At 39.0% G+C, this 14,039-nt stretch overlaps 1 protein-coding gene across 11 annotated transcripts in view; it reads right to left on the bottom strand.

Annotated features, from left to right (window-relative positions):
• Positions 1–9,562, bottom strand: part of usp9 (ubiquitin specific peptidase 9) — a 35,035-nt gene extending 25,473 nt beyond the window's left edge. For all 11 annotated transcript variants that reach the window (XM_053497263.1, XM_053497270.1, XM_053497265.1 and 8 more), the window contains exons 1-7: positions 9,393–9,562; positions 6,098–6,339; positions 3,768–3,919; positions 3,611–3,690; positions 868–980; positions 220–438; positions 9–124 (exon numbers count right to left, since the gene is read on the bottom strand). In XM_053497263.1, the coding sequence (XP_053353238.1) occupies positions 9–124; positions 220–438; positions 868–980; positions 3,611–3,690; positions 3,768–3,919; positions 6,098–6,199 (782 nt within the window). In that variant the 5' untranslated portion in view covers positions 6,200–6,339; positions 9,393–9,562. The remainder of the gene's footprint in view (positions 1–8; positions 125–219; positions 439–867; positions 981–3,610; positions 3,691–3,767; positions 3,920–6,097; positions 6,340–9,392) is intronic.
• Between the last annotated feature and the right edge of the window lie 4,477 nt (positions 9,563–14,039).

Genomic DNA, 14,039 nt, shown 5'->3' with positions numbered 1-14,039 from the left:
TCTCTTACTTTATGAGTGCGGCAATGATTTGAACGTTCAGAGCTTGGCCACTCATGAATCGATCATGCAGAATTTGAAACCCGTTTAATGTGCCAAATTTGTTTATTAAATCGACCAACCAGCCCTGCAGAAAAACACAGGAAGCACATGGAAGTCTTGGTGAAAATATCTGCTGAAAATAATAAAAACATTGAAAAAAAAAAAAATAGGGCCCTTTACCTTGGGTGAGCGGGGGTCAGGTGGGCGAGCAAAGAGCTCGTCTTCAGCCAGCTGCACCCCGGCAGGCACCGTCTCTGAGGGCCGGGTACCATTGTAAATGTGAAACTTGCAGTGGGGGTTGGTGGCCATGGCCAAGAGCTCTAGAAGAGGAAACCAGTCCTGAGAGAGCTTGGTCACGCACAATTCCATCAGACGATGGGTGTTGTTGATTATGCACCTCTGCCGAAAAAGAAGAATTATTGAAGACCAGTAACAAAGGCCAAGTTATAATGTAAACGATGTACCAGTTCTTCAGTATTGTGAGAAATCTTTATCTTATTTTGGCCAATTGTGTGGAACTAAAAAGAAGCCATTGGCTCTTAAGAGGGGTATGAGTCAGAGCGGTCTCCTACTCCTGGCATCTTCCCCGACTTAGTGAAAGGAGGTCTTTGATCACTGCTGTGGTGATTTAATGAAACAGGAAAAAACAGACTATGGTGCTGAAAATAACATTGATTAGCTCGGTTCGCTAATGAAAAACTAGATTCAAGTGAAAACTATGATGTTTTGAAGGGTTCCAGATGATTTAGAGGAACATAAACTTTTAGTCAGTGTAGACTTCATGGTATTGGAGAAGTAATGATATCTTAATTAAGTCATAGAACTCACATGGATTTCAAATTTCCATCCACTGACAGCCTCATCAGTCAGTATTTTGGTGAAAGATATTGTCAAACCATCCCGGAAAAATCTCTGGCAGGCTTCGCACTTGACATCAAGTCCTTGGGGTAGAAATAAAAGAGAAACCAATTGAAGGATAGACATCTTCACAGAGTGAAAAAGTGTAGGCCTAAATGTCGAATAATGATTAAGGCTGTCGAATACCACACGTACACAAGCTTGATAAGCTCTTTAACAAGGAAATACAAAGGGAGACACTTGAGATGCACGACAACACATGGCAACACAAACATACATGTGATCTGGATTATCCCAATGAGAAAAACAAAGTAGCTTTAGGTATGATTTTTTTTTTTATACTTCAACAGAAAGTGTCTGGTAAATTTCTAAGCCCTTTAATGAGCAATACTGTGTAGTACTGTGTGTAACTTCTTAATGCACATTAAGGTTAGAGTGGCGGGAACAATAAAAATACGCTAGCAGAAGGCACTGAAAGTCTGCAAAAGCAGTTTCTTTTTATTACTTTTCTCCTAACTTTGTTTTCTCATTAAAATCACTTCTTATTTTTATTCTCCCTCTTAATATTTTCCTGTTGATGTAATATTTTGTTTAGATATCTTTTAATCAATAAGGTTTGGGACTGGTTAACTCAAAAGTGTCTCTTATTTTTCTTATCGTCGAAAAGTCCCATTATTACCACTGCATTGTTAATTCTCGAAACTGATAACAGTTAGTTCCGACTGAGTAATCTGATTGGACAAGAGGCATTCCATAAGTGATGGTAATAGATGGTAACACCACTGGGATGTTTAACTATACGCATCGCTCCGCATCCTAGATATTTTAATAACCGTTTATTATGTGGGTGGAAGTAGGTCTGTACGATTCGCCATACTGACGAGAGAGCAACTGCCTGCCAAAACCCACATTCAAAACCGATCACAGAAGCACTTTCAGCAAGAAAACACATCTGATAACGTTAGAATAACACTTTGACTCCTTAATAATTGCCTCTTAATTGTTCTGAAAAGTCTCGAAACCATCTGTGTTCTTTTATTTATGGGTACAAAGCAAACTCGCTTCCAACACCAGGGTAAACTCTAAAGTGCTATCCAACTCCTGATCAGGGGCACTGTGTGTGCAACAATAGATTGTACACCCTACATAATGCACATAGCTTTACATTTAACGCTATTTGGGATTCAATCGGGGTTGATATTTTAAAGAGGAATAAATGGAAATATGAAAAGTAACCCATGATTTACAGTACTGTCCCCAGCAACATGGGTTCCCCCCCCCCCTCACCATTTGCCTACATAGTACCACAAGAATTTAAAAATACTTTCACCCCTGTTAATTACCCTAACTGTCGCGTTAGGGTAATTAAGTGCCCTCATGTCTACGACCGCATCATAGCCGTGCTATATCAAGCAGTACAGCATCCCCTCCTCCTGTGTGATATTGCTTAATCATATACCATGGCAGAAGCCATGCTTGTAATCCAAAGCACTCGTACAGTAAAGCGAATTTTCCCATAAGAAATAGAAATAGAAACTATGATTACTGCAAAATAGAGTAAAAATTAAACAATTTAACCTGCACTTGTTACTGTGTAGGACGACTCGCTTACAAACACGCACACACGGGCAGAATCACTGCTCTGAGAGTCTCTGAAATTAAATTTGTGTGACCAACAAGGAACCTCTCTAATGACACTTGCTTTTGCCTACTTTTCGGTATTTCGTGGAAATAAGCATTGTCTCTAAACAGATTCATCTCCCGCACTGCTACAGCCTTTTTAACCTTATTTCCCCCCACTTCACAGAGGCTGTTGTTGCAGTACAGTTACTAAAGAACGGTCACTACGCTTGGACCCAAATAAAAAAAATATATAATAATAATTCCCGGACTATAGGAGTGACGCATGCGCACTGAGACTGAGAATGAGAGACGATTACTCACAATCTCACAGCACAAGAGAGAGAAGAACCACTGGCTCAGTTGTGATCACGTGACACTCGGCAGACAAAGCGTTTACGTACTACTCATATTTCAAGACTTCGCTCGTCTTGCAAAACACCCGCAGACAAAATTACCCGGAATTCAAGTTTTACAATTTTGTAATTGTGTTTAACACATTTTTATACATAAAGATTTGTAGGAAAGATGAAGATATATCCTCAGGATAATAAAGGGATAAAAATGCATTTGGTATTTAACAAACTATAATAATATAACGTATAATAGCTTTTTGTGAGGAGATTTTTTTATTTAATTTTTATGAAAGGATTCTCAGATGTCAGCACTCTGAAATCGTCAATTAAATTTCCATCAAAGAAGAATCATCAGGACAAAGGATCGTGTGCTTTCTGGCCTCTTAGTACTGGTCATGCTATAGATTTTCTGTGATATTACCTCAAGACACAGAAAAACATTATATATAAAACATAACTGATAACAGAAACTAAACTATCTAAAAAAATTGTTAAATAATCTGGGGCAACTTCTGTTATAACCTCTGCATAGATTACATGCATGTTTTATTCCTGGCTTATTACAAACACCTAAAACTGTTTATTACAAGTAAGAATTTGTATATTTAACACAAGACAAGCTGACCTCATGCAACTACATCACTAAATCTCTGACTATTGTAAATGGTACGTTTAATAAATCCCCAGGATTGCGCAGGAATATATTTTGATGTACACTCAAGCACAGACTGTTTTACCTTTTTTGCAAAGATCTATAGCAGCTTCAAGAAGAACTTCTAATTCACCCTTTGGCAAAACTGGAACAACCCAGCGGGGCCTGCAGAAACATAAAAATTAAATACAGTAAACCGTAATCCTAAATAAACGACAAATCACACCGAGTAGGGTACATGCCTGTTGATCATGTCATCCAGTTTGGCCAAGTCTGCGTGGGGGAAAGCCGGCTCCTCCTCCTCCTCCAGCTGGCCTGCGCAGTCTCCCCCCTGGACCTGCTCATCTGGAGGACTCACTGGAGAGTTCTCGTTGGATGATGTGGGAGTGGACGTCTGGGGCAAACATTACCACATAAAATTAAATAGAAATTAAATATAAATTAATAATATTTTTTTTATAAAAATATAAATATACCATATAAATTTGGTCAAACAAACTGAACTAAATGAAATTAAAGCAGCTAATATGCACTATGACAGACTGTAAAATGCAAGTAACCAGCTTAATAACCTATACAGGCAAAAGTCGAAGAAATAAAACAGAACCTCTTATGCCTCGTCATAAAAAGTGTATTTTCTACAATACCTACTATTACAACGAGCCAAACCCTGTGCCAAGATCAACAATAAAACACCCAGTCTATACAGATTTATCCTGTATACAGGGTCAAGGGGAGCCTATCCCATAGAACATCCATGCACACAGACCCAAGGTGGGAATCAAACCCGGACCCTGGATGTGTAAGGCGACAAAGCTAATCACTAAGCCACCGCGCTGCAGGCAACAAAAAAAACATTTTAAGAAAATTAAACAAGATATTCAACGAAGTAAAAAAAAAAAAATTATATGCACACAATGAGTTGAAATGACAATTATATATTTTTATCATTATTATGATATATTGGTGTAAAATACGTCTGGATAATGTTCCCTCAAACCAAGTGTGTTTAAAAATAGAAAGGCCAAAACAGAGTGAGATCCTCGGAGCAGGAGAAGACGGGGGCTCTCCTGTGACACAGTAATCTCTAAATGTGTGGACCAGAGTTGAAAGGGAAGCTACAGAACTTGGGAAACGTGGGGGAGTGTTGGAGAAGACTCCTTCTGCTTTGGCTGACCTACATATGCAGGTTGCTTCTCACATCTGAGCTCTAAGCGTCTCTCACCAACTGGCTCTTCACTGTGACTGCTCAAGAGTTCTTTTACTGGTCTGCTTCAGCATGCACTAGAGCCATGTCCACACGTAGATTGGTAAAAAAAAATAATAATAATAAGATTATTCTTTCTCTGGGTTTTGGCCTTTCGTCCACACGCAATCACAGTTTAAGGTCGATGAAAACTGAACTTTTAGAAAACTTGTGAAGTGAACATTTCCAAAAACTCCGTTTTCAATGGTGGTGTGTGGACGGGGGAAACAGATTTTGGTTTGTTGTAATGTCACATTGTCTGTGTGCCAGTCTCCTTGATTTGACGTCAGCTTTGTTTATGAGGATATTTTGTGAAGTGGCAGACTTACGTAAACTTGTGATTGGGTTAAAACTCAGACGACATAGACCCCGCAGACAGCGACAGCCGTTTAGGACGAGAGCTGGTCGGACTTCTACATGGCGGAACCGATGATGGCGTTTTGTCTAGGCTTCTAATTGGACGCCTGCTGATTAGGTAGGCATGGTCCTGACAGCACTTAATAGGGCGTTTTGTGTGGACATGCCCTACATCGCAGCTCTTTAGACTGCTGTGCACTGGTAATAATTCAATCCTGATATTTGACGGCTGTCAGTTTATTCAAGTGAGAAAGTAAACAGCACATTGCAATATTTCTTTAAAAAAATAATAATAAAAAATGTGTTTCAGCTTTATGATTAGGCCATTCATCTGATTTCTAAGATTAATCCATCATATTTCAATATCAGCACAAATGGAGACTGACAACAGAATCAGACAAAATCTTTTATCTATGCTTTGATTAAAATAACCACTGTCTGAAGAACAACATTATCCACCATCGTAACTCTCAAATAAATGTTCACCAGTAATTTGAATTAAGAACTCATCAGCAGGTGGTGGGTGTAAGCCAAATGTGCTTCCAAATAACTGACAATAAACCCATAACCAGATGAAGATACAGCAACGCTGCTCTGCTAATCAGTTCTTACCGGCACCACATCGCTACCACAAAATTAAATTAAGCTTGTTATTCAAGTGACACTACTAACAATGCATATATTTACACATTCTAAAGTTTAATAGCAATCAACTATTTGCATCTGCAACACTTTTTTCCCCACATATTTAACACGCTACAGCAACTATTAACCAAGGCTACATTATAAACACCTCTGAGAATGAATGAACTATTTAATTGGAAAGAAACAACAATTATTTAAGTCACTCTACGCCCGAGATAGCTCAGGAAATAAGATATCACAAAAACAAGTTGCAACAGCTGTTATGGTAAGAAAGGGTCTGTAAAGAAGCACAAAGAGAAGAGTAGTAGTAAATGTGGCACTGACCTGGTTTTGGGGCAGTGGGGGCTGAGACTGACCGTCCGGAGCTTGGCCCTGCTCCTGACTTTCATTCCCCCCCATGGGGGAGCCACGGGTCGTGGCAGTCATACTCGACACAGGGCAGATCTTTGCAATCTTGTCTGCTTATGTCACTGGCGCACGAGATGAAATCACTGCCTCCTCTGGACTGATAGAGAAGTAGCACACAGCTGAAAGTGCTAGCGCTGATGCAGAGACCATTGCATAACCTGAACAAAAAAGGCAATCAAATCACACGGAGTGGATGGGGTATAATGCGGCATGACCTCAAATTTAAAATCTATACATCCAATACAACATTAAGCAGTTCTCCGATAGCCAAAATACAAGTAGGCTATTAAAAATATAATAAGGACAAAAACACTGACGATCTGAAAACTGCTCAAATGTACACCTCATTTCTCACCAACAACATGAATAAACCTACAAGTCTGAGTCTATTTGCTTTAATACATACGCAGAGAGTATAAAATACTCCCGCTGAAAGTTTAAAATGTTAACAAAATAAGGAAATCAAACATATTAACACAGAGGGATATATTTAGACTTGTAGAGTGTCTGTAACCAAATGGAACATTCAAATGATACACGGCACCGGAACAGCGACTGACTGAAACGGCACAAAAAAGCCCCGCAACAGCTGCCTTTCGTGCCCTCTGAGAACATTCCCCATGCAGAAAGCTCCTCAGTCAAGTAGAAAAAGATAGTTGTCAAGTTTGGAGCTGCATGACCTCAAACAAGTTCTTTTACTTTTTATGAGTATGACTTTTTATTATTGATGAAAACAAGGAAATAAATCAATCATTCATTATGCTGGTCAGTAAGAGATAAATTTGCACTAATAGGTGTAATATTTACTTATTTTAAGTGCATTATTGACAACATCATTAATTCATTATCAGGCATTATACATATTAGGTGAAAGAGAGCATGTTCAGAGACATTCAGACACAGGTCTACTTCAAGTACAAATGCAGACATATGGTAAACAACTGGACCAAAAAAAACAAGAAAAAAAACTAAATAAATAAACAAATAAGAAAAATAACCATGCATCTGCTGTCCCACGAGACAACACTTTAGTCTTGTAATATATACGTGTCCAAGTGAGATATCTGACAAAATAACTTTGTCACTCACAAGCATTAAGATATACATGTGTGTATTTTCACAAGTTCCTGTCCATGTCCCTTAATAAAAGAAAGAACAAATGTGGACCTTACCATAGATTCCAGTCTATAATCGAATGCTATATAATATAATGATATAATATACTTAATAACATTATCTATAATGTTATTCAAACATGTACAGTATAGAGGTTGAAAACCAGGACCTGTTGTCTGTTAACCCAGATAGTACGTCAAAAGGTTATGGCTTACATTGCACCTGTAATAATTCATTATATCACATGGCCTTGAGTGGCATGGGTATGCTGGAATTACTGTATATCATATTTTTTGACCATGATACCACAGGGCTGTCATATTACTTATTTCTGACTGGTCAGAGGGTGTTGATCGATTTCTAACACACTGCAACCATCATAACACAATAAACAACCATCAGCTGATTTTATATATACAGTGCAAAAACTCCACCATGATTGTAGACTGTTCCCATAATGCAGTCCCCTACAGTGTCTTTCGTGTAAAAAACCATGCAAGCAAGTGCAAAGCTTTCAGTAACAAACAATAGATAGATGTACAAGCACCTGCCACAGCAGAGTTTTTTCACTATACAGCATTCATAAAGGTTCACACCTAACAGACACACACAGGCCACAGACTGGTTCCTCCTACCTGTGATCATGATCAACAAACACACAGCAGATCATCATCATCATCATCTGTCCATTTAACCAGCCATGATCTCGCTCAGCTTTTTTAACACACACTCATGCCAATCCTTCTTAGTGCTTTACTAACAGTAACTGCGCACACACAGTGTGTGTGTTGTTTCCATAATAAATGAGAGAAATGGCTCGGTGTGCAGTGTACACTCGGGTCCGGATGGACTGCTGTCATTTCAGCTTAGCAGTCTAGCAGCAATGTAGAAAACAACACAACCCTCAAGGATTCGTCGAATATAGTACACAACACTATATAAAAATATATATAATAAATACATACATTTTTTAAACAAATATATCGTGTAACACTGTTCTAAGCATATTCAGACATAAACGGATCAAATTCTTTGCCTTCTGCAGGCTAGGTTGTTTGAGATGACTAGCAGCTCATCTAGCAAGTTCGCCGTCTAAGCGGGCAGGAAAAATATAAATATATACAGACAGATTTAAGTATTTTAAGCTTAATCAGACTTTACAGGAGATTTCTGTTGGCAGTAAGCCGTGCAGCGAGTGAACCGAGCTGCGTTTATAATATCTGAAGGTACACAGAGATAACCATGACAAACAAGAGGCGCTCAGGCCTGAAGCTCCGGCCTAGTTTCCTCATCATTAGCGCTAGCTGCACTGCTAACACCGCAGCTTTTAGCTCTTCCGCTGGCTAGCCCGCCTTAGCTAAACACTTCACAGGGTTAAACACTGACCTGCATCGTTATAATGTCATCTTATTGTTTTAAATACATCTATCGTTTATGACCTAACGTGAAGCTGCACCCATTAATATCTAAATTACATAAACTGCAATCACAGCCTCTTTAGCACGCTAGCTAACTTACCGCTGTCGGCTTTTCACAGCGCGCGCGCGCACACACACATACACAGCTTGCATCTCACTGCGAGTTAGACAGAGAGAAATATTAGGCCTGACAGAGAAGTTGTTGTTTTTAATCAGGCTTAGGAACAAATTGAAACACAGACACGACTTTAAGCAAAGTGCAGAAATGTGAAACGAGCTAACACACGCCTTGACACGAGCAGGCCTCGGTTAAAACCACTTGTTTGTGTTGATCAGGCTGTGTGTGTGTGTGTGTATCGTTTGCTAACCAGCGTCCCTCTTTGTGCTACTGTTAATAAAGTTATTCCACCTAACGCAACTAGCTAGCCGATAGCCGACTAACCCTGGGGGGAGAGATAAGATGCTGTGATGTGGCTAATTCTATTAATCAGCAATAGCGTCACAATATACGCGGTGACAAATGAGCGCGTTTAAATCCACAATGACAGGAATTCGGCACAGAGCCTACAACAGCCTGTTAGCTACACACTTAGCAGCAGGCTTGCCCATTTAACTAGCCGCTGAGCTAACCCCGACTAGCTCCATATAGAAAGGCAGAAGTCCGTGTTACCACTCACCAAAAATCAAATCGGACCTTCTTCCAACTGCCCCGAGACGCGATCAATTACGCCCTGCTAAAGCGCGATCGTGTCATTCAGCTGTGTGTGTCTCTGTGTGTGGGGTATGTGCGGCGCTCAGCCTGCAGAAACTGTCTGCGATCTGCTCGTCGCTTTTTTGTCTACTGTGTTGGGTGTTTTTCCTGCGTCACCAACATCAGCTGCCCCCCCCTCCCCCCCTCCTCCTCCCTCTCTCTCTCTCTCTCTCTCTCACACACACACACACACTCTCATACTTCAGAAATCACAGTACTTCTAATCCAAAATCAATAATTCTCATTCTTTATTACTCCTTTAATGAAATGATTTATTAAAGTTTATCCAAAAAATAAATAAAAAAACACGCAAAAACTTCATGTACAGTAGGATTCTGCTACTCAGTGCTAACAGCTGTTTTTAGGGAAAAGTACATAAGGCATGCTCCAAAGTCTGCAAATGATGTCATTTTATCATATTTCTTATGAATCTCATTTTTGATGGCATAATGGCCTCGCATCGCATCTCCAAGATCGAGGGTTTGATTCCCATCTTCGGGTCTGTGTGCGTGAAGGGTTTCCTCCGGGTACTCTGGTTTCCTCCCAAAGTCCAAAGACATGTTTGGGCTGTTGTCCAGGGTGTACCTCGCCTCATGCTCCTGCCATAGGCGCCAGGCCCCAGCGACCCTGTATACAGGATACTAGAAAATAAATGAGTAAAATTTTCCTATTTGCATTTACAACTTTTCACAAAAGTCACATATTTGACAGATGTGCTGATCCTCACTGCTCTTATTGTACATATAAGCAAGTGAGGGTTAAAGGCCTTGTTCAGTGCCCACCTGCAGCAGCTTGGTGGTGCTGGGGTTTGAACCTGTGACTTTCTGAGCAGTATTCCTATAACTTAATCATGGTGCTACTCCTGCCCATTATAGGTCTTGACACCACAAACAAACTCCTCAGATATTTACACAATCTTATATTGTCTGGCACAAGCAGAGGTAGCGAGTAATTAAGAGACAGAAAATAGAGTTTCAAATAAAGAACAAAGAATTAGATGATGGTGGCAGTGTGGTATAGTGGTTAGAACTGTGATCTCATATTGTACGTCGATGGTTTGAGTCCCGTCAGTGTGCATGCGGTTTGCATGTTCTCTTTGTGTTTGGTGGGTTTCCTCTATATATTCTGGTTTAACTTCACAGTCCAAAGACATATAGATTAGGCTAATTGCCCATAATGTGTCTGTGTGTGTGCCCGCGCTCTTCTGCATGGACTGACCCTGTCTAATGCCCCGAATCCCATGGGATAGGCTCCAGGCCTCCCGTGACTCTGTAGAGGATAAGCAGTACAGAGAATGAATGAATTAAATGGGAGGCACAAATAATTAATATTTAAATCAGTCATTGGTTGTTGTGAACAATCTGATCAGTAATTGGTTGTTGGGAAAAATGTTAATCAGGTTTTAAGGTTGCTACTAAGTGTCATATGATGTAGAAGGCATTGTAGTTACTGTAAATGATTTCGATTAAGTCACAAGAAGACTAACTTTAGGCGGCATGTCCTTTATGGGATTTCCACCTTGTCCAGGGTGAACCCATGGATAGGCTTCAGGCGTAGAAGATTGGTATAGAAGTGGTATAGAAGATTAATGCATGAATGATTGCCTTCAAATCATATAATTCACATGGATTACCGCAGTTTTATATACAGATCACACCGTCAATTTTAAATTGATTATATATTTACACTTACACACAAAAATCAATAAAAACATTGCAGACACCTATTGTTTCATATTAATATCATTTATTTAAAAAATATTAAAAAGAAAAAACTAATTGAAGAAAAAAAGCCAACATAAATTCACATACTGTAAAACTTAAATAAGAACGGTAATTTAGTTAAGAAGCAACACCACTGTAAAACAGGTTACATGCCATAATTGTTGTGACACATCCCCACATGTGGAGGGTGCATGGGTGTATGAAAGTTTTCTAACTGCTGAAACACTTTACTTTAAATAATGGAAGAGATATTTTTTACTGACAGAAATTAGTCGAAATAACTTCATTTATTCCTATTTTGAATGATAAAAAACAGTATTGTTCCATCAAAGGCAAATCAGCTGTGCTTCGTATATACCTGGTAATTTACAGGTGATCATCAATATATGCAAACAAGTATGATACAGTACATGTTATGAAACACTTGTGATACAGTACATGTTATGAAACACTATGTATTTAAATATAAACATTTTAACCTAGCTTTTCTAAATGAGGCCAATAGTTTTAATTAGCATTAAAAAGTTAACTTCCATTAATATATACATTTTGTTAAAATAATGTTAAAATCGAACTCATGTCTTCTGCATAAAAATACTCACTCACTCACTTACTCACTCTCTATACCGTTTATCCTCTACAGGATCACAGGGGCCTGGAGCCTATCCCAGGGAACAGGCGGGGTACCCTTTGGGCAGGGCGCCAGTCCATCACAGAGCACACAAGCACACACACTCACTCTCACTGACACACTGTGGGCAATTTGTAAACTCCAATTAGCCTTCTCTGCAGGTCTTTGGACTGTGGGAGAAAACCTTAACACCCAGAGGAAACCCACCAAGCATGGGAAGAGCATGCAAACTCCACAAACAGACCGGAGGCAGGAAATGAACCCTCAACCCTGGAGGTATGAGCCACAATGCTAACCACTACACCACCCTATGTAAAACTACTTGCTGCATAGTAGTCGAATTTAGCCGATAAGACAACAGCTTTTTGTACATGTGGTTTGTTAGGTTTAGTTTGAAATAGCTTTTAATATTGTTGTATTAAAAAATGTCTAGTACCTTTTATGTACAGTATAGTACCTTCACTGTAGTGGTGTGTTCTGGTATCTGGAACTAAGACATAAGCAGCCATTCCTACAGCAAGTCCTGTAAATTGTGATGTGAGGTCTCCATGCATAAGACTTGTTTGTCCAGCACATCCCACAGATGCCGGATCAAATTGAGATTTGGGGAAAATAAAGGCGATTTCCCCAGAAGGCAACTGTATTCCAGTAATGGCCAGCAATGGTGGTAGGTACAGTATGCTGTAAGTGTCAAAGTAACGTCCTCATGAATGCTGGGACCTACCGTTCCCCAGTAGAACATTGCCTAGAAAATCATACTGCGGTAGCCGACTAATCTTCTTCCTATAATACATCTTGCTGCCATCCCTTAGTGACAGATGCACCTGGCCAACCAAATGATCTAAAAGAACACATGATGTGTGTTTTGACATTTTTCTTTCTGTCATAGCCACCATTAAAGTTTTCGACAATGTGTGCTACAATAGGTTTTCTGTGGGATCAGACCAGTGCTCATGACTCTGTCACTGGTTGTCCTTCCTTGGACTTTATTTGGTAGAGACTAACCACTGCAAACCAAGAACACGCCACAAGACCTGCCGTTTGGAGACGCTCTAACCCTATGGTCTATCCATCACAATTTGTCCATTGTCAATGTTATTCTCTTCACATTGATGTTATCATTAGTTTGTGCATATCAATAATAATAATAAAAATCATAATAACAATAATACATAAAGTAAGTTCTTCTATTTCTTTAAAAATAGATATATTTTACTCATCATCGTGAGAGTCAAAACTGAACCTTCTGGCAGAGGCATGCAGATTGTACGTTGGCTGAAATATTTTAGTATGTAATAGAATTCATGATGCCATAAATCCTCACAAGAGATCCTTAACCACAAAGCCACACAACAATCTTCATCACTGATTCACCGCCATATATTATACTGTGGTTCTTCTTTGAAATGCTTCATAAAGAGTTAGCTTACATAAAAGTGGTTTAACATTAGAAACGTGTTAAATCTGCTAATCCACCTTCTTTACATTTTTCTGACTGTGCGCATGTGGCTAATTTCTGGCAAATTTGAAACTTTTTGTTATGGTCCTAATTATGCTTAATATTTTTTTTTAACTGCTACTGTCAGCCTTTTATATTATTGCCTTAGCTATGCAGGTCAACAACCATCTGCCTCTTTTGTGTGGCAGACTAATTTGGTTTATCTCATGAAGGATTGGATAAGATTTTTGCATGTGTTTGGCATTTCTTTTTAAACAAAGAGGGCAATCTGGCAAAATTTTAGAACAAAATATTACTTAAAAAAAAATAAACAACTTGTAATTTATACATCTTACTTCTATTTTTATGAAAAGTGCTAAGAACATGGTCGCTTGTGGGTTACTGTGGGCCAAGCATTTTAATGTCACTTCATTAGATAAGCTTAATCTATTTTAAACTATCTCTAAAGATGTTCTGTGAGAAGAAACTGATTTGATACTTTAAATAGTTAACATAAGTACTAAACATGGTAAATGCACGAAGTTATGACAAGAAATATTAGTGTGCAAAAAATAATAGATAAAATGTATGACAAAATATTACATTGTGATAAAAGAGAAATTAAGTGTCATAATAATAAAATATACAAAACAGTTAAAATTACACACACGGAAACAGCCCCTACACCTCCAGGGTTGAGGGTTTGATACCCACCTAAGTGACAACTTATACATTGTTTCCAAGTTTCAGGCATTCCACTCACTGAATGTTCACAGGAAC

This window comes from Clarias gariepinus, chromosome 5 (assembly GCF_024256425.1).
Source record: "Clarias gariepinus isolate MV-2021 ecotype Netherlands chromosome 5, CGAR_prim_01v2, whole genome shotgun sequence".
Lineage (NCBI taxonomy): Eukaryota > Metazoa > Chordata > Actinopteri > Siluriformes > Clariidae > Clarias > Clarias gariepinus.
Note: the sequence above shows the minus strand (reverse complement) of the source record. Positions and strands in the feature narration are given on the sequence as shown.